This window comes from Xenopus laevis, chromosome 5L, assembly GCF_017654675.1.
Source record: "Xenopus laevis strain J_2021 chromosome 5L, Xenopus_laevis_v10.1, whole genome shotgun sequence".
Classification (NCBI taxonomy): Eukaryota; Metazoa; Chordata; class Amphibia; order Anura; family Pipidae; genus Xenopus; species Xenopus laevis.
Window position 1 is genome coordinate 142,764,917 of NC_054379.1, and position 21,054 is coordinate 142,785,970.

The following is a 21,054-nucleotide window of genomic DNA, read 5'->3' on the forward strand; positions in this document are numbered from 1 at the left end:
ACTTTTTCCTTTCGGGCCCCTAATTTAGGTAGGGATGAACCGAATCCATGATTCGGTTCGGGATTCAGACAGGATTCTGCATTATTTGAGCAGGATTAGGATTCGGCCTAATCCGATTGCCTGGCCGAACCAAATTTTAATTTGCATATGCAAATCAGGGGCAGGAAATGGCGTGACTTTTTGTCACAAAACAAGGTAAAAAGTTTTCTCCTTCCCACCCCTAATTTGCTTATGTAAATTAGCATTTGGTTCGGTATTCGGCCGAATCTTTTGCGAAGGATTTGAGGGTTCGACTGAATCCAAAATAGTGGATTCGGTGCATACCTACAATTTACATATGCAAATGAGGGTTTGGATTCAGTTCAGCATTTGGCTGAATCTTTCACGATTGAGTCGGGGATTCGGCTGAATCACAAATAGTGGATTCAGTGCATCACCTAATTTGTACCAATCATGTTTCATTAGTAGCCTAAGAGGGTTCCCTATGTTGTGAGCATTTGTTCCCACATGTTTTTGGGTGCAGACGATCACATTTTTCATAGATCAAGCCCTCATTTGACAGGTCCCCCCCCTTACTCATAACAGCATGATGTATGGAAATATTGCTGTATCACCATTCTGCTTTTCTGGGCCCATCTGAGCTGTTGGTTGGTCTCATAGTTTGGGAACTAAAATAAACATAAATGAGAGTGCCACTGGTCTTCTGAATAGTCTGACATTTAGAGAACCCTAAATATGAATGGCCTCATTTGTTTTCTTTGTCCCCTGCATCAAAACCCACTAAGCTTGATTTATTTCCCATTAAAGAAGTACACAGCCACCTACGTAAATACTGTGGAGTATATTTATCAAAGTGTGAAGTTAGTCCTCTAGAGTGAAATTCCGCCACACTCTATTCATTTCTATGGCATTTTAAAAAGAGTATTTATCAATGGGTGAAAGTTCATCCTTTGATAAATAAGCCTTTCAAAATGCCATAGAAATGAATGGAGAGTGGCGGAATTTCACTCTAGAGCACTGTGGAGATCTCGAACTTCATTCTTTGATAAATATACCCCTATGTATTTTTTAGAAGTTTCTCCTCAAGTTCCAAATATGTAAAATTTTGTAGTTTGAAAGGTAAATATAAAAAAGCACAAAAGTAACTTTCTACATAACTTAATAATTTACGTCATACACACTTTGTGTAGCATTTACCATGCTAAAATGACATTGTTTTTATGGTTCCAGATTCATCAGTGAGACGCCACAACTGAACATTGAACATACATTTTAAAACCAGCCATTTCAGAACAAACCTCCTTTGTGGAACAGCAAAAATGATCACCTCAGAGTTGTCAGTCCTTCAGTAAGTAATGCAGATTGCAAGTCATTTTTTCGTTTGCTTTTTGTTTCCCATCTGTTTATTGTACAGATGGGAATATAATGTATATAATACACAAAAGCCATGAATATCTTGTAAATTATATCCTTATAAACAGTGAGTTCTGATGTCATCAGTTATAAATGGTGACTAGTGATGTCATTTCTGTCACATGACTCACTGAATCTTGTGTATTATAATAAATAAAGTACCCCCTGTTGCAAAATATGAGGGTATTAGAAGTTACCTCGGAGGGTAAGGGAACCTTGAGAAAGGTCCTTGTGTGGGACCGAAACGTTCTTGCACAACTGAACTATAACTTTCTTAAGAAAAAGACACGTTTAGTTACAAAGTTTTTACAAAGCATGCATAAGCTGACGTGCCCTGTCGAGGCAGTGTCCAAGCGTCAGTCCTGTCTAAGTGAAAAAAAGTATTATCTTTGCTCGCTCTCCCAACCCCCGCCTAATGGTGTCTTTGGAAGAGATCATGCTAAATAAAAAGAAAAGCAGGTGTGGTCTTTCTACTCTCAAATGTTGGGGCTAACTTGTTTAGTATGTAAATTAATAAGCCTTGCCCACGTGCACCCAATAAGAAAGGTGAGGAGTGGCATTTCAGCTTGTTTGTTTAAATTATACACACACACACACCCACCCACCCACCACCCCTCTTTACAGGGGCACTAGTTCTTTTTAGCTTCCTTACATTTTATACTTTACAAAATAATTTTAATAATTTTAAAATTTCCAATCAAATTTGTCAGTTTCTGACGTGAATATTTTTATCTGTTTGCAGGGACTCTACAAATGAGACTGCTCTCGTGCACACAGACATGACTGCGGTTAGCACTGATATGAGTACTGAGCTTGTTGAAGATATAGAGGTGAAAGGAAAGAGGAAAAGAGGCCGTCCAGGAAGGCCACCGGTATGCAACAAGAGGGTGATGGGGTATTCAGTAATGGGTTCGTTGACTTGAATTTATCGGCTGTCTTTCTTGTCTTATGAAAGACGTTCATTGACTGTGCTCCGTTGTCTTTTGTGCCATTAGTTAACTTATAATGTACTAAGAGGCGAATGGATAAAATACAGTGGAATTTCAATTTTACATCCCCTGATTTTAAGTTTTCCTTCATTTTACACTGTTTTGTGGTCCCATCTATATATTATGCATAATATATTTCCCTGATTTTACATTTTCCTGGGTTTTACACCATTTTTTTCTGGTCCCCTGAAAAACGTAAAATGGGGGTTCTACGGTACTTCTATCGATACCTCTTTCCATTTTGCCTCTACCTTTCATCAATCGAAATCTTATAACCTCCATTGCTGTCATGTTCCCTGAGAACTTGTCACAAATGGCATAGTCTTAAACATCATTAGATGTGTGGCCTGTGCAAAGAGAAGATCTCAAACTGCCAGCATAGGCATTCCTTCCAATTCTGCATGAATATCTCTGTGTATAATGGGACCCTTTCCTTTTTCTAATTGAAACTTATTTGCAGTTTGTAGCATAAGTCTATTAGGTCATTACAGCACCTAGCAGAGTTTTATGATATTCTATGGGGATGACTTAGATGTGACCAAGGGAGTAGTTCATGTTGATTTTTAAGAAACTTCTTTTGCACAGGTCCATTCCATCTTTGCTGCTGTGCCAGTCTATGGAGGGACAGATGCTCCCCTCCTTCCCTTTACCCTCCCCCCACAACATGTTTCAAATGCCAAAAAAATCCAATACAACCCCACCTTCAATTGCCATATCTTCTCTAATGTGAGTTCAATAATCTGAAGAAGATACATCATGAAAAGCATTTTTATTAACATATGTGAAAACCTCCATTATGTATCCCTTGTTCGTCTCTGACTTGTTACACTCTGTTTTTAAGAGTTGCAGGAGTTAAATAGAAAAATAGAATATTTATAGTGTACTATACATAGGATAAAGAACTGCAATTTGTTGTAAACACACAGTGCAGAAAGCCATATTTGCTTAAACTGGGAACATTTTTTTGTTTAAATGCAACAACATTAAGGGTCATGGCACACAGTCATATTCGGGGAGATTAGTCTCCTAACGACAACTCTCCTCTTCTTCGAGGCGACTAATCTCCCCGAACTGCCTTCCCGCCTGCTAAAATCCAAATAGCGGGTGGGATGGCACTTGGAGTGATTCGTTTTCCAAAGTTGCCTCACAAGGAAACTTTGGGCGACTTCGGAAAACAAATTGCTCTGAGTGCCATCCTGCTGGGGATTTACATTTTAGCCGGCGGGAAGGCAGGGGAGGCAGTTTGGGGAGATTAATCGCCCCGAAGAAGAGGAGATTTGTCACCCGAAGACGAGATTTGTCGCCGGGCCACTAATCTCCCCGAATCTGCCTGTGTGCCGTAATCCTAAAGGCCAAACAGAATAAACAATCTTAAAAAAAGTTTGCATCTTCTGCCAAAATGTGCTGATTCTCTCAGGGCTCTGAGTTCAGATTCATATAGCTTAGATCCCTGAGGTAGAGGCAGCATTGATCTTATCAGGGAAAGTAAATGGGATCAGATTATATGGAAAAACTGGAGCATTATGTGGTTTGTTTTGATGTGTAATGCAGTCTGCAGTCAAGAAACCCAGAAAAACACCTGCCGATCGCAGCCGTGCCGAACCCGGATCAAGAGGCCGTGGAAGAGCAAATGGGAACCCTCAGCAAAACGGAGAAGGCGACCCTGTCACCTTATTTGAAGTAGTGAAAATGGGCAAAAGTGCTATGCAGGTAACCAGTTTAAATAAAAAGTAAATTAAAAATTAAATTGTCTATAAAAATATGTTTTGTCAGTGTATCCTTATTGCTTTTTGTATTGTGACCACATCTCCTACAGAGAAGCTGTGCATTAACCAATTGTACCTCTCTCATCATTATTTGTCTTAGGGGCAGATTTATCAAAATGTGAGATTCATTCACTTTATTTCCTATGGGGTTTTTTTTAAGGAGTGTTTTTATCAGTGTGAAAGTTAGAGTTCGCCATTAGTGATGGGCGAATAAATTCGCCTGGCATGAATTTGAAGCAAATTTCCGCGTTTCGCCGCCAGCGAATAAATTCGCAAATCTCCAGCGAAAATTCTCAGGCGTCAATTTCCGTTTTTCACTATTTCTTCGTGAAAATGTTCGAATTGCTTTCTTTTTTTTGTGAAAACATTTGAATTGCTCTATTTTTTTATGTGAAAACGTTTGAATTGCACCGTTTAGAGTTCGCCATTAGTGATGGGCGAATAAATTCGCCTGGCATGAATTTGAAGCAAATTTCCGCGTTTCGCCGCCAGCGAATAAATTCACAAATCTCCAGCGAAAATTGTCAGGCGTCAATTTCCGTTTTTCACTATTTCTTCGTGAAAATGTTCGAATTGCTTTCTTTTTTTTTGTGAAAACATTTGAATTGCTCTATTTTTTTATGTGAAAACGTTTGAATTGCACCGTTTTCCCGTAAACTTTTCACTTTTTTTCGCAAATTTTTTGCCGTTTCAGGAATTTTTTGGGAAATTTGCAAGTTTTTGGGTGAACGGGAGAAATTCGCCCATCACTATTCGCCATATTATTAATTGCACTGTCAAAATTCCCATAGGAACGAATATAAAGTGGATGAGTTTTTCTGTGGTATAAATCTCCCATTATGATAAATCTGCCCCTGTGGTTATTGTAAAGGTGACCATACACAGTCATCCAAACGAGTGCATCTTTGCCTTATTTAGCCACCTACTTTCTGGACCAAATCATAGAGACCCAACCACTTGGCCCCCAGGCCAACAATTGGATAATAACAGAGGGCAAGGCATGTCAGTATAAGATTGTATCAGTGTGTGGATACAGTCTTTCCCCAAACACACTCAACTGATATTTGGCTGATTTGGGGTCAACTATCAGTTTGTTGGGCCCCATACACAGATAAGCTGCCAGCTGGGTCTGAAGGGGCAGTTTCAATCTGCCCATATATGGTCACCTCTACCCTAAGGTGATTTACCTATATATATCTGGTGACTGTCACAAGGGTTTTTGTTTTTTTTTAGGTGGTCATAATCCTATGTTGAAGATTTAGAAAATAGCTGTACCTGTATGTCTTCAGTTATAGATATATTTAGGCAAATAAGACACTGTACCATTCAATAAAGGGGTGGTTCACCTTCAAACAACTGGTTGTTCACCAGAAATAACAACTTTTTCCAATTACTCTCTATTTTCCTATGTTACCGTTTTTCTAATGTTGAAGTGTAAAGTGGCTTATTTCACCTTCTAAAGCAGCTCTGGGAGGGTGTTGCCGAACCTGTAAACTGTTCTAAATTGTTACATTTAGTTGATACATTTCTTATCTTTGTTCCTGCTGAATAGAATCCCTGAGTTTCATAACAGGCACCTGTTAGAATTGATACAACAGTTGCTAATACTCCAGAGATGCTGCTGAGAAATATATCAACTAAATGTTGCAAAATTGTAACAGTTTAGAGCCTGAACCTGAATTACTGAGCTTCTTTAGAATGTTTTGCATACCTGAGTAAACAGCTCTGGAAGCTCTATCTGGTTGTTTAGGAGCCATATTAGCTTGCTGTGATATCACTTCCTGCCGGAGTCTCTGCTCACTCATAGCTCTGAGCACAGATTACAGGAGGCAGGGAGAGAGGAGCAAACTGAGCATGCCCAAGCCCTGGAGGTTTAAGCTGAAAACAGGAAGTCTGATACAGAAGACCAATAAATATATATATATATACACAATAAATGAAAAGAAATGATTTGTTTCCTTTGACAGAGGACTCAGGGTAGCATTGCGTTAAAGTGTGTGTGTATATATATATATATATATATATATGTGTGTGTAGACCTTTCTGATAAAGCTTACTTACTTACTGTTAACCTTTCCTTCTCCTTTAAATGCAAGTGTTCATTAATATTGTTCCTATAAAAAAAAGTGGCGGACAGGGGAAATAAATAAATATTTTCTGAGGTATGCCCAGCTGAAGGTTCTGTGACTCTTAGCAATGCAATTTAATAGGGACCATTTGGCACACAAGGCATATCTGCTATCCACTGCTTCTTTCCCGATTTTTTTCATACGACGTGCAATTTTTTTTCAGAATTTTCACCCGAAAACTCTGAAAACTTTGCGGTATTGCACAAAGCCCAGCACACATCAAAAAAAATCATTGGGACTTCTCCCATTGACTTATGTGATAGAGTCCTACAGCGGGTCAGGTACCCGCGGGTTACCCGCAAAAACCTGCAGTACCCTGCGGGTGGAAGTTCTGGGTGTGGGTATAGACGTGGTTCTGCAGGTTGTGGGTCAGGCCGCGCCTCTTTTCAATAGCGATTTATACTCCTTTTTTTTCTGATCAAGCATACTTATGATGATGTCACTTCTGGTTAACAATGACAGCACTTCCTGATTCTTGATGGTCAGCGAGTCTGGGTTGCAGATAAGATACTTGCGGGTCATGTCAGGTAGCGGGTCCAAGCGGGTAAGAATGCAGGTCCGGGTTGTGGATTACAAGTTGCGGGTACGGGTCGAGTACGGGTTCCAAAAAATGGACCCGCAGGACTCTATTATATGCAACCTCGACAGGTTTGAGATGCCAGATTTTCAGTTTCAGGCTTTTCCATCCTCGGGGTTTAATAAATTCTGAAAAATCCATGTGTTTTTCCTCCGATTTTATTAAAAAAAAATGTGAATTTTTCGGGATATTTGCATTTGGAGTTTAGTAAATAACCCCCTTGGTGTGAAAATTAAAACAATTTCTACAAATATATAGTAAGCAAGGTTTGCATCAGAATAAGAATATTAACTTGTTTTTCTTTTTTTAAGGCTGTAGTTGATGACTGGATTGAATCATATAAACAAGACAGAGACATTGCTCTTCTGGACTTGATAAACTTCTTTATTCAGTGCTCTGGATGCAAAGGTACAATGTTGTTTACTTCATTACATGCCATTCATAGTTTGACTATATAACGCCTTTTTCAATGAACTGTCCTTATCTGGATTTTAATTTTTAAAATCCAGCCTTAGGTAAATTTTGTGCAAGTATCTTTAAGCCAATTTAATAAATAAATGTAACCGCTATATTGCTGACTTTCAGGTACCAAAGGGTTAGTGTGTGCAGTACCCTATCACTTGTGTGTATAAGGCCTCCGTAGTTTAGCACTAAAAAGTCACAATAACAAAAAGATAAAATTGCCAATTAAAAATATTGCTGGTTTTGATGTCCGCTGCTTGATCTAATAATCGCTTTAGCTATCAATTCTGTTGCCAATAGAATTTCAAATCCATCTTTATGTGTATTTCATTCCTCTTGCATCAAACATAAATACTACAATAAACCATTTTCCTTTACTTTATCTTTGTGTGTAGGTACTGTAAGAATTGAAATGTTCAGAAATATGCAGAATGCAGAAATAATCCGGAAAATGACAGAAGAGTTTGATGAGGTATGAATCATGTACGATTATAGTGCATCATGTTAGAGAAGCTGTATATGGTGGGGATTTCATGCCTCACTTGTCTGTTTTTTTTCCGCCCCTTATTTTTGTGTGCTATATATTATGGATAGCATAAAGTTTCACAGTAGACTTTCAGTCATATATATATTCATTAGGGATGCACCACTATTTTAAATTCTTCTCGAAAGGTTCGGCCGAATACCGAACCAAATCCAAATTTGCATATGCAAATTAGGGGTGGGAAGGGGAAAACATTTTTTACTTCCTTATTTTGTGACAAAAAGTTATGCGATTTCCCTCCCACCCCTAATTTGCTAATATGCAAATTAGGGTTCGGCCGGGCAGAAGGATTTGGCCGAATCCTGCTGAAAAAGGCCGAATACCAAACCGAATCCTGGATTCGGTGCATCCCTAATATTCATAAAACTTTATGGCAGCAGCATATACTTACCAGTGTGTTATAATATTGTGCTCGTTCACTTACGGATCACTATGTCCTTGCTGTTCAGCAGTGCTTTCCAGTGGTAGTCTTGTTACTAAGGCAGTGTTTGTTTTTCTCATGCTCTTGGGTGCAGTCGTCACTGTTAAGAAATATATCAACAAAAGTATAACATTTTTAATTTCTGTTAAGAAAGTGGAGGGAAATAAAACTTTTAGGGGCAGATTTATCAAGGGTTGAATTGAAAATTCAAATTTTCTATTTTTTTTTTTTATGGTCAAAACTGTCAAATTCGACTAGGGAGTTATTCAAATTCGATTAGATTTTTGAGATTTATAATTTTCTGGCCCTTTAAGAAATCTAATTCGCTTATTCGCCACCTAAAACCTGCCACATTGCTGTAGCTAATGGGAGAGGTGCAGGGATCAATTTGGAGTTGTTTGCAGACTTCATGACATTAAAGTTTTAAACTCGTATCGAATTTGATTCGAGTTTTCAGGTCGATTCAATTCACCCAAAGTTTAAAAATTCAATTTCATTAATACATTTTGATTGATCAAATTAATGGGAGTTTAGGGGAGTTTTTAAAAACTCACATGAATTCGGAATTGACCTTTGATAAATGTGCCTCTTAGGGTAAGGGCACACGCTACTGTTTCGGGAGATTAGTCGCCCAGCTGCAAATCACTTCTTTGGGCGACTGATCTCCCTGAACGTCCTTCCCGCCGGCTAGAATCTAAATTGCTGACGGGATGGCTTTGTTTTACAAAGTTGCCTCACGAGGAACTTCGGGCACCTTCAGAAAGCTGAAGCGATCTGATTGCCATCCTGCCATGCGATTTACATTCTAGCCGATGGGAAGGCAGTTCTGGGAAATTAGTCCCCCGAAGAAGCGATTTGTCGCTGGGCGACAATCTCCCGAAATAGCACCGTGTGCCCTGGCCCTTATAGTAGTTGTTGAAAAGAAACATTTTTTCTAGGGTAATGTTTAAATTAGTGATGAACCAAGTCCACTAATTTGCATGAAAGAAAAAAAAAAAACGAAAAAAAAACACGTGATTTCAAGGATTCTGATTTGGTTCCGCTATGCACTTGGATTCGTCCAGATCCTCCTGAAAAAAGCCAAATCCTGAATTAAATCGTTGGTTTGGTGCATACTGTCCCTAGTTTAAACACAAGCTAATTTAGGCATGCTGGTACAAACATATTACTAATGCTACCTAGTCCATGACCTCTTACCATTAAGCTGGCCATAGACGTACAGATATAATCGTACGAAACCTCGATTCGTGTGATTTTCAGACCGTGTGTGGACTGTCCTGATCAGTTGATCGGACAGGTTAGAAAATTTCTCCCTGCTGCCGATAATATTTCTGCATGTATTGCCGATCTGACGATTTTCAGTGGGAGACTGTCACCAGCTTTTGTCGGGCATTAACTTTTGTACGATTGCTGTCAGTGCAGAACATCATCTGATCTGTTCTTTTACTACTTTATTGATATAGCTGAAGGTTAGTGGCAGATTGCGAGATTCGCACGTCCGTTTGTTCGTCTGGTATTGCAGGTAAACCTACACGTCTATGGCCACCTTTAGTCCAACTCAGTAAGTGATTTAAAGGGGTTGTTTACCTTTAAATTAACTGTTAGTTAGATAGAGAGTGATATTCTGAGACCATTTGCAATTGGTTTCCATTTTTTTACTGTTTGTGGTTTTTGAGTTATTTAGCTTTTTATTCAGCAGCTCTCCCGTTTGCAATTTCAGCAATCTGGTTGCTCGGGCCATAATTACTAGGGATGCACCGAATCCACTTTTTTGGATTCGGCCGAACCCCCGAATCCTTCACGAAAGATTCGGCCGAATACCGAACCGAATCCGAACCCTAATTTTCATATGCAAATTAGGGGTGGGAAGGGGAAAACATTTTTTACTTCCTTGTTTTCTGACAAAAAGTCACGCAATTTCCCTCCCGCCCCTAATTTGCATATGCAAATTAGGATTCGGATTCGGTTCGGCCAGTCAGAAGGATTCGGCCGAATCCTGCTGAAAAAGGCCGAATCCCGAACCGAATCCTGGATTCGGTGCATCCCTAATAATTACCCTAACAACCATGCACTGATTTTAATAAGAGACTGGAATATGAATAGGAGAGTCCTGAATAGAAAGATCAGTAATAAAAAATTAGCAATAAAAATACAATTGTAGCCTTACAGAGCATTTGGATTTTAGATGGGGTCAGTGACCCCCCATTTCAAAGCTAAAAAGTGCCAGAAAAAAAGGAATAATAAAATAATGACGACCAATTGCAAAGTTGCAAGGAATTTGACATTCTGTAACATACTAAAAGTTACCTCAAAGGTGAACCACCCCTTTAAGTTGAATCACCCCAGTGCATGCATAAAACAACACTTGGACATGTTGGATGGATGGGGTTGTCGGATAGAACAGGTGCAGACAGAAGGGAGGTTACAGGAGGCACGGATACAGACAGAAACTGTCAGGACTATCCAGTTTGTAAAGGGACAGATTGGTAAAGTTGCAAATAGAATGATGAACTCTGAAAATTTTCTTTTATCTTTACTGCAGGACAGTGGCGATTATCCCCTCACTATGCCAGGTCCTCACTGGAAGAAGTTTCGCTGCAACTTCTGCGAGTTCATCAGTGTTCTGATCCGACAATGCCAATACAGCATCATCTACGATGAGTACATGATGGACACAGTCATTTCACTGCTTACAGGTCTGTCAGACTCGCAGGTCCGAGCCTTCAGACATACAAGCACACTGGCCGGTAAGACTCCGCTGTGAAAATTGTTATTCCTCAATACAAAATAAATCCATCCTGCACTATTGTGTTGTTCTATGGGTTCAGTGTCGGACTGGGATGCCAGGGGCCCACCAGAAAACTTTAGACTGTGGGCCCACTTTCCAAGCTATTATTCCTTCTCTCCACACCAGACCTATTTATTTCCCTTTTATATCTTCTTACTCAGGGCTGGTCCTATCACATGTGGGGCCCAATTGGGACCATGTTGGCGGGGCCCCTAGACAAAGTGTTGCTGGCTACTGACACACCAAGTATTTAGGAAAATAAGGGCATACAGGCACAAAATAGAAAGGAAAGGGGCAGACAAGGTAACATAATAGGGGCACACAGGGTAAGAGAGAGAGGGAGGAAATAGGAGAGTGGTCTGGGCCAATTAGTTTGGGGCTGGGCCGATTCAGCTTGGGAGCAGGCTTGGTTGGATTGGGGGCAGGCAGGGCCTATCAAGGTTGGAGGAAAGCTGGGCCTATGAGAGTTGGGGGCAGGCTAGACCTATGGATTTGGGGATGGGCTGGACTCTCAAAGTTGGGGGCAGGCCAGGCAGCATCATGTGCTGAGGGAAATATTATCTGTGCTGCCCTGTGGTGCGGGGCCCCCCAGAGGTGCGGGGCCCAATTGGGCCCAATTGGTCCAATTGGCCTAAGGCCGGCCCTGTTCTTACTATATTCTTCTGTTATTAAACTTTTTATTTTCCATAAAGAAATAGGGAATGACCATGAAATAGGCCAAATGGTTAGAAGCAAGAGGCCCACTGACACCTGGGCCCACCGGGAGTTTTCCTGGTATCCTGTTGGGCCAGTCCGACACTGTAGGGGTCTGTATATATATATATATATATATATATATATATATATATATATATATATATATATATATATATATATATATATATAACTACTTTTCTTTTCGTAAAGACTTTTTTTCCCTGCTTGTCAGAGACTAGAATTTACATGAAAGTGTAAATAAACTTTAAAACCCATAAAAAAAAAAGTATCTGAGATGCTTTGGAGTATGATCTGTTTTATATTAAAATATATATCTAAAGGTTTTTTGAATTCATTCCTGCTTATGTCAGAAAACTAGAATTTACATGAAAGTGTAACTAAACTTAAAGAACCTGTGTTGTTTTCTACCACATATTGTTCTCTTTGTTTAGAATTTTTGTGGTTTGTAGGCATGCAGAAGCCTTAATTTGGTGGCATAATAAATCTAAAAATCTTTAAAAAAAATACCATTAAAGGGGTTGTTCACCTTTGAGTTAACTTTTAGTATAATGTAGAGAGTGATATTCTGAGACAATATGTAATTGGTTTTGAATTTTTAATATTTGTGGTTTTTGAGTTATTGTGCTTTTTATTTATCCATTTCAGCAATCTGGTTTCTAGGGTCCAAATTACCCTAGCAACTGTGCATTGATTTGAAAAGAGACTTGGATATGGATAGGGGAGGGATTGAATAGAAAGATGAGCAATAAAAAGTAGTGATAATATTAAATTTGTAGCATTTGTTTTTTAGAAGGGGTCAATGACCCCCATTTGAAGGCTGGAAAAAGTCAGAAGAAGAAGGCAAATAAATACTACAACTATAATAATGAAGACCAATTGAAAAGTTGCTTAGACAGACATTTTATAACATATTAAAAGTTAAGGAAACGGTGAACTACCCCTTTAACTCTAAGATTGAGAGGGGGGGGTTGCACCAGCATCATGTCCCTCTGTCTTTTGGCTGGACCTCCATGCCAGTAGGACAGAAGTTAATTTATCCTATAGGATAAGATTTTGCTCAACCTAAATTTTGCTTGGATGAAACAGCTGCTCTGTAATATACCACTAGTTATTTGGATACATAAAAGGCAGTTGCCTGTGCATGACCATTGCTTAATGATGGCAATCACATAACTTTCTTGAAGCACATCTACTTAAAGGAGAACTAAACCCTAAAAATGAATAGGGCTAAAAATGCCATGTTTTATATACTGAACTTATTGCACCAGCCTAAAGTTTCAGCTTGTCAATAGCAGCAATGATACAGGACTTCAAACTTGTCACAGGGGGTCGCCACAGAAAATTCACAGTGACATTATTGCGCGTCAAAACTGTTGCGCGCCCCAATTTCAGAAAGTGGGTTGATGCCTTATATCATGCTCCTAAAGCCCGTATAAAAACCAATCACAACGTATCTGCATCGGTTTCGCTCGGTAGGGGTACAAGGCAGGGTTGCCCCCTCTCCCCACTACTCTTTGCACTGGCAATGGAGCCCTTGGCTTGGTTACTAAAAACTACGGTGGGTGTCAAGGGGCTGAGACTGGGCCCTATCACTGAAACAGTGGCGATGTATGCGGATGACACCATCCTATTTCTAGAGAACCCTTATGAAGCCCTTACGTCTGCCCTAACGGTGATAGACCGGCATACCGCATACTCCGGATTGAAAATAAACTGGGCAAAATCAGTTATCTTTCCCATAGACTCCTTCCGAGTTGATCACCAGAGAGTGCAAGTGAGACTACAATGGGTTGATACATTTAAATATTTGGGGGTGCACATACATCGCCAATTGGATAAATTTATTGAGTTGAACTTAACCCCCCTACTGCTAACACTGGAAAACAAATCCAAAGTTTGGAACGCTCTCCCCTTAACTCTATTAGGTAGGGTGAATCTATTTAAAATGGTCATGCTCCCAAAGTTCACATACCTTTTTCGGCAGGCCCCTGTAGTAATTCCTAAGAGCTTCTTTCGCAAATTGACCTCCTTAACTACTTCCTTGTACTGGGCAGCAGCGACTCCTAGAATCGCAATGCACTCTTTGCAACTCCCAGTGGCCTCGGGAGGACTGGCAGCACCCAACCTATATTTCTACTACCTTGCCACCAAACTGGTTACTGCCTGGTGGTGGATAGTCCCCTCCACTCAAAACGCCACTACTAATCTAGAAGCCCAAATAGCTGGCTCTTATGAAGCTCTTAAAAATATGTTGTACCGGGGCACCAAAGACTACGAGTCTCCCACTCCACTAATGACAGCCACAGTCAGAACTTGGAAAATTGCCTTACAACTTTGTCCGAAGCATGAAAATCAATTCTCACCTAACCAGCCTCTTTGGTTTAACCCCCAACTCCCACAATTACGGACTATACCGGACCCTACAATCTGGGCCCGGTATAACATAAAATACCTAGGGCAAGTCATGGCACAGGGCGAATTGCTTACTTTTGACGAGTTGAAACTTACTTTCAGTATGCCTAATAAGATGTTTTTTCCGTTTTTTGCAACTGCGCCAGGCCATTACTACACAGTTCGGACCAGTCCGCCCAGACACTTCACCCCAAAAACTGGAGGTCCTGGCATTTACTCCAGATCTTGCCAAGCCAGTCTCCCAATTTTATGCTCTTTTGAATACCCCTAAGGACCCTATACTAAGTAACTTATACCACAAATGGCTACAGGATGTTCCGCAGCTCACCACTGATATGTGGAAAACTATTCTGGAATCGCATAGTTCAAAACTTGTTAGCTCTAAAGATAAAATGATTCAGTTTCGGTTCCTTCATAGGTCCTATTTGACGCCCCATAGGCTCCATGTCATACACCCTAATGTACCAGACGTTTGTCCTAAATGCTCTCACTCCCCAGCGAATTTCATACATATGGTGTGGCTTTGCCCAAAAATAAGGAGATTTTGGGGAAAAGTGATAGAGGAAATAGGTCTTGTCCTAGCGCTTATTGTCCCTTTCAACCCTGAAACGGTTCTGTTAAACCAAGTTGAGGACACTACCCCTGCCACTGCAGAGCAGACTCTCCTTAATTTCCTGTTTATACAGGCAAAACGACTCATTGCTATGAGGTGGAAATCGGCTCTCCCCCCTCAAAAACTCCATTGGATACAGATGGTCAATGATGCTGTCCCTCCGTACCAACTATTATATTTGCAGAGAGGTTGCCCAAACAAATTTAAGAAAATCTGGTCACCCTGGATCTCTGAGCACCTGCCTGCTCTAGACTGTCATTTAACTAATCCCCAGGGAACCCACAACCCCCTTTCCCCTTGATTTACCCCCCCCCCCAAGTTAGCCAGGGAAGTAATGGTGGAATAATATCTTCAACAATGCTGATGGGTATTACGTTCTTTTATTTGTTTGTAGGATAGTTGACATCCAGGTATTCTGACGTTTTCCATTCTATGCAAAGGCTTATGATTCAATTTGTGTCCATGGTATATTTCTGACATATGCGTTGAACTAGCTATTCTTTGTCATATTTGCATACTAGATAACGAATGGACGTTGTAAAATCTGATGCACTTGTGATGTGGATGTATGTTTGTTTGAAAAGCAATAAAAAAAGAAATTTGAAAAAAAAAAAACTGTTGCGCGCATAAATATTGTAAAAATTGTTCGGACACCCATGACTTTAATGCATTTGGACAAAAGAGTCGCATGTATAAAAATTGTCGCTTGTGTCAAAATTGGCACAAGTTATAATTATTTTGATGCCCATTGACTTCAATGCGTTTCGCTAATTTTTTGTTCACATCTCAAAAGGTAAGTTGTAAAACCCAAAAGCTTGGAGGCTGATCAAGGCTTCTATCACATTGTGGAGCCTCTTCTGACTGTTAAAAAGCTGCAAGAAAAAAAACAATGCATTCAGTGCGGACTGTTCAGAATTCATTAAATGGGTGGTTCACCTTCAAGTTAACTTTTAGTATGTTATAGAATGGCAAATTCTAAGCAACTTTTCAATTGGTCTTAATTTTTTAAGTTTTTTTTTCAAGTATTTTGTCTTCTTCTTAACACACTTGCCAGCTTTCAAATAGGGTTCACTGACCTCATCTAAAAAACAAATGCTCACTAAGGCTACAAATCTATTGTTATTGCTACGTTTTATTACTAATCTTTCTAATCAGGCCTCTTCTATTCATATTGCAGTCTCTTATTCAAAGCAATGCATTGTTGCTAGGGTAATTTGGGCCCTAGCAACCAGATAGCTGACACTGCAAACTGGAGAGCTGCTGAATAACTCAAAGACCACAAATAATAAAAAATGAAAACCAATTGCAAAGTGTCTCAGAATATCACTCTCTATCTACATCATTCTAGAAGTTAATTCAAAGTTGAACAACCGCTTTAATGTGTTCACCATCAGCATTTTTTATGCCAGTAGTGAATGTCACTTGTAAATTTTGCCTAGTATTTTAACTTTTTGTTAATCTAATTACAGGTATGGGATCCATTATACGGAAACCCGTTATTCAAAACCAACCTATTGGATTTATTTAAGGGCGGTGGCCGATGGGGAGATTTTTCACCTCTGATTATTTATGTGTGACTGCAGGCGACAAATCTCCCGAAATAATGTGCCTCCAGAGCTTCGTGAAATGTAGGTTTTAATAGCAGCGGTTTCTGTTCTTTCCAACGGAGACACATTTTCGAGAGATTTGTCGCTCGTTATCGTGCATAAATAATCATTGCCGATAAATCTCCCCATCGCCCACTGCCCTTCTTTACAGATCCAGAAAATTCCAGGTCCTGAGCATTCTGGATAATAGGTCCTATACCTGTACTTGCTTTTGGGGAAGTTGGTGCTTTATTTGTTGTAGTGATGGTTGCCTTTCAGAGGAGTTTGTGTAAGCCTAAACATTGGATCTGTATGGCAGCTGTCAGAAAAGCCTGTTCTGCAAGATTAAAATTCTACTGGGACATGTAAATCTGTTTTCTTACAAGTGTAGGTGTTAGTAAAATTGTCATTGCACATGTTTATATTACAGCTGTTTACAGTGGGTCTCACTGATCTCCATAGTACAGTCAGCTGAACAGTACAGTTAATATTTTACAGCTCTAGTGCCATAAAGTATAAACTAATGGAAACTGTAGATCAGAGTGTTTGCTCAAAGGGGCAACAACCATAATCATTGTGTGCACTTCTTATATTTAGGTTCGCCAGGAAAATATGACATTGTAGCTGTTGTAGTATGTTTTGATAGGAGACATTGCTAAGCAAAAAGCTAGAAAGAGATATGGGTAATATGAGTTATGGCGCCTATGTTTAATAGATCTTGGAGAGTGATACGAACTGTGTAACCCTCTTTGAATGCTGAATGCCACTGCAATGACTTGCATAGATATAGTGAATAAAGTACCCCCTCTTGTAAAATATAAAGATATTATAAGTTACCGAGGAGTTTCATGACCTTTTATACAGGTCATGGAACTCCGAGGTAACTTCTAATATCCTCATATTTTACAACTGGGGGTACTTTATTTATTATAATACACAAATTTCAGTGAGTCATGTGACAGAAATGACATCAGAACTCACCGTTTATAACTGATGACATCAGAACTCACCGTTTATAAGGATATAATTTACAGGATATTCATGGCTTTTGTGTATTATAAACTGTTATACTATAAAAGTGAGCAACAATGTGAATTGTTGATAATTAGAGCCAGAGTGTTTAGCAATTTAAATTTCTAGAGAGCAGTGAGCTAATCTTCAGTTTAATGAGTGTATTTTTATCTGTTACTGTAAGCAGCAGTCTTAAGTTTCATTCATTTTATCATACGGGCCTAATAAATACCGTTGGATTTATTATTGGATTTTCTGCTGTGTCACTTGTTTACTGCTAATGGGTTTGCATATTGTGATTGTAATACCTTCCAATATAATAATGCATGGATGTTGTACTTTGTTTTTAATTGTTCTTAGTTGGTTTACAAGTTTCATTGCATGTTACAATGGATAGCTTCTTCAAGGTACTGGTCTGCATCAAAGTTTCATTAGAGTATAGACGTGGCCATAGACATAACAATTACGATCTTTCTTTATACCTCCGAACAGTCCCATTTTTAGAGGCACAGTCCCTCTTTTGACAGCTCAACCTGCAGTCCCTCATTTGTACTGGAAAGTCACGTTTTTTTCTGCACTGAACAGGCAGAAAAAGAAACAAAGCTTCTAACTTAATTGGCTTTTGGCAAAGAGCCCAGAACAGCCACAGCAGCAGATAAGATACTTTGTAACAATTTCTAGATAAGCAAATAAGTAATTGTAACAATGAAAGATAACCGGTCTCTTGGAAAGAGTTAGACTCACAGCTTAAAGGGCAATTCACCTTCATTAGCAAAACTGTAATAACTGAAAAAAACACAGAAATATGTTTAAACTTTCATAACCTGCCAAATTTTGTAAAATGAACATGGTAATTAGGGGGTGTGGGCACAAATGGGCGTGGTCAAAAACATTTCAACTTCTACTTTTTTGTCCCTCATTTTATTTCCAAATTGTTGGGAGATATGATCTTTCTTGGAAAAGATCTTTCCAAAAAAGATCGTTGGTTTCAATACACACGTGTAGAGCTGAATCGTCAGACAGGGAGAAACAATAGAATTCCACCTGTATGTGACGATTCAACACTAACAATGGCCGATGTTTTCTGCCGATATTGGTCGGCTCTTCTCCCACCATACACGCACCGAATATCGTAAGAAAATTAATTTCATACGATATTATCTGTGCGTCTATGGCCACCTTTATTATGAGAGGAATGAAGTGAAAGTGGGTGGTAATTTTCAGTTGTACCCTATATACTGAACATTTCTGTATATATGTATCTGGCTTGTTTCAGGGGGGAAGGCTGTAGAAGGTTGGTAAAAAAACAAAATACTTAATATGGTATTATAAATTAATGGACACATCACAAAGGGATCACATCTTACTCTGAAGATGTATTTATGCAATTTAGCAATTACATTTAAGATATATTTGATCCCAAAACTTCTAAATATTAATATTTATTAATAGATGCCACTACTTAGACCATGTCATAAACACTAAGCGCTGAGAACTTTAAAATCTTTAGACTACTTAATTGCTGTAAAGACCCCAGCAGCCTTGGATATTCTAATCTCTCCCATCTGATCAGAACAGAATTTAGGCTTCACTTAAAGGGCATGTAAAGGCAAAAAAATAAAATCCCATTTTTACTTTCTTTAATGAAAAAGAAACCTATCTCCAATATACTTTAATTAAACAATGTATACCGTTTTTATAAGAAACCTGACTGTATGCAGTGAAATTCTCCCTTCATTTACTGCTGTGAATAGGAATTGTCAGATGGTCCCTAACTGCTGAGCAGGGAAACAATCATACTTATGAACAGCAGGGGGAGCCCCCGCCTTCCCAGCCATGCAGAACTCAAGCAGCTTTGTTTATGACGATCCCTAAGCAGCCCAGACCACACTGAGCATGTGCACAGTCTGAGTCTTGCAAAGATGTTTAACAAAGTTACAAGATGGTGACCCCCTGTAGCCAACTTTGAAAGCATAAATTATTTGTTTGATTAAGCTTGTGGTGCAGTTCATGTTTATGTTTAGTATACAAAATACAGCATTTCTTGCCTTATTCTATCTTAGACTTTACATGCCCTTTAATGCCAATATGAAAAAAGTGTCGCCTCCATTACCACTAGCATCTGCATGTATCACATTTTTATAAATAGGAAGCCATGATGACAGGTGATATAGGTCATTTTTACTGCTGCAGTTCTTCAAGATGCAATCAATATGTCGGGCATACCTGAAAAACCGTGGCAGGAGAAAGCTGGATTGGTTGGTATAGTAATATATTCACTTGCTAATAAATTTTTTGTTAGGTCCGAGGTCCTCTGCAATTGATTTGCAATGTAACAGGGCACTTCATCTCCAGTGTGACAATCTTACATCACAGGATAATGTGCTCTTAATCAGAAGTAATGAGCAAACAGACAGTATGATTATATGTAACGGCATTGTCATACAATATAGCTTAATCCTTGTTGTGCCCCTTGTCAGCTGATGTGCTACAAAATTATTGACCCCTACCTGAATTGTCCCAATCCAGTGCCTGCAGTGTTTTTCTTTTTACATTCACATGGCGATGTTTAAACTTCCATTTAAAAAGTTTTAAATGGTGTTAGCGATGTGTGCAGACTGTGTGCTTATTCACTAGTTTCTGTCTACTGTCAAACAGTTCATATAGACATTCCACACTGATACTATTAAAATTTATGCAGGTTAAAGGAGACATTTTGTGTAAAAAATACTCCGGTATGGTAAAGCATTCTGCAGAATAAATATAGCGTTCTAGCTTGTACTATTGTGGCTAATCTGTTGGCAATAAACTGTCTTGGAGTTTTCCTTCTCCTTTAATAAACCCAATAGGCTGGTTTTGCCTCCAATAAGGATTAATTATATCTTAGTTGTTATCAATTACAAGCTGCTGTTTTATTATTAAAGCGAAAAAGGAAATAATGTTTATAAATTTGGATTATTTGATTATAATGGAGTCTATTAGAGACAGCCTTTCCGTAATTCGGAAACTTTCTGGATAACTGGTTTCTTAACAACAAATCCCATACCTGTACCCATTGTATGAATAGTATTTAGCTATAGGTGGAAAATTAAGTGAAAATAAATCAGGGCATAGAACTTGGTTTGGTGTTTTCTGTTTTAACTTTTGTTACTGTTCCTTGAAAACAAAATTTGAGTTCCTTCCTAACTGATAATTCTATGTGTGTAGCCATGAAGCTAATGACGGCACTGGTAAATGTGGCTCTGAACCTGAGCATTCACCAAGACAACACCCAGCGACAGTATGAAGCAGAGAGGAACAAGATGATTGGCAAGAGAGCCAATGATAGACTGGAGCTTCTACTGCAGAAACGGAAAGAGGTAAAAAAGCACCAGCATGAGGAATTGGGTAGAGTTAAATGTCTATATAGTGTACCCTGCAGTTGCTTACCTGCCACAAGTATATTGGTGATATTCAGAAGCCAGATCATTTAACAGGCTTTGGTAGAAAAGTCCCCTTATTTATTACATGCAGGTATGTTAGCATTACAATGTCATATTATCGTGCATGTACAGGTCGCTTACGAGTCCAATAATTGCTTTGATGGAAAACATTAGTTTTATGGAGTAAGACATTTTGCAATGTAT

At 39.1% G+C, this 21,054-nt stretch overlaps 1 protein-coding gene across 3 annotated transcripts in view; it reads left to right on the top strand.

The window, feature by feature from the left end:
• stag1.L (stromal antigen 1 L homeolog) overlaps positions 1-21,054 on the top strand; it is a 109,982-nt gene that overhangs the window by 50,394 nt on the left and 38,534 nt on the right. For all 3 annotated transcript variants that reach the window (XM_041562318.1, NM_001096108.1, XM_018262099.2), the window contains 7 exon segments: positions 1,231-1,348; positions 2,156-2,285; positions 3,954-4,112; positions 7,186-7,282; positions 7,732-7,808; positions 10,844-11,048; positions 20,636-20,787. In XM_041562318.1, coding sequence (XP_041418252.1) covers positions 1,320-1,348; positions 2,156-2,285; positions 3,954-4,112; positions 7,186-7,282; positions 7,732-7,808; positions 10,844-11,048; positions 20,636-20,787 — 849 coding nt within the window. In that variant the 5' untranslated portion in view covers positions 1,231-1,319.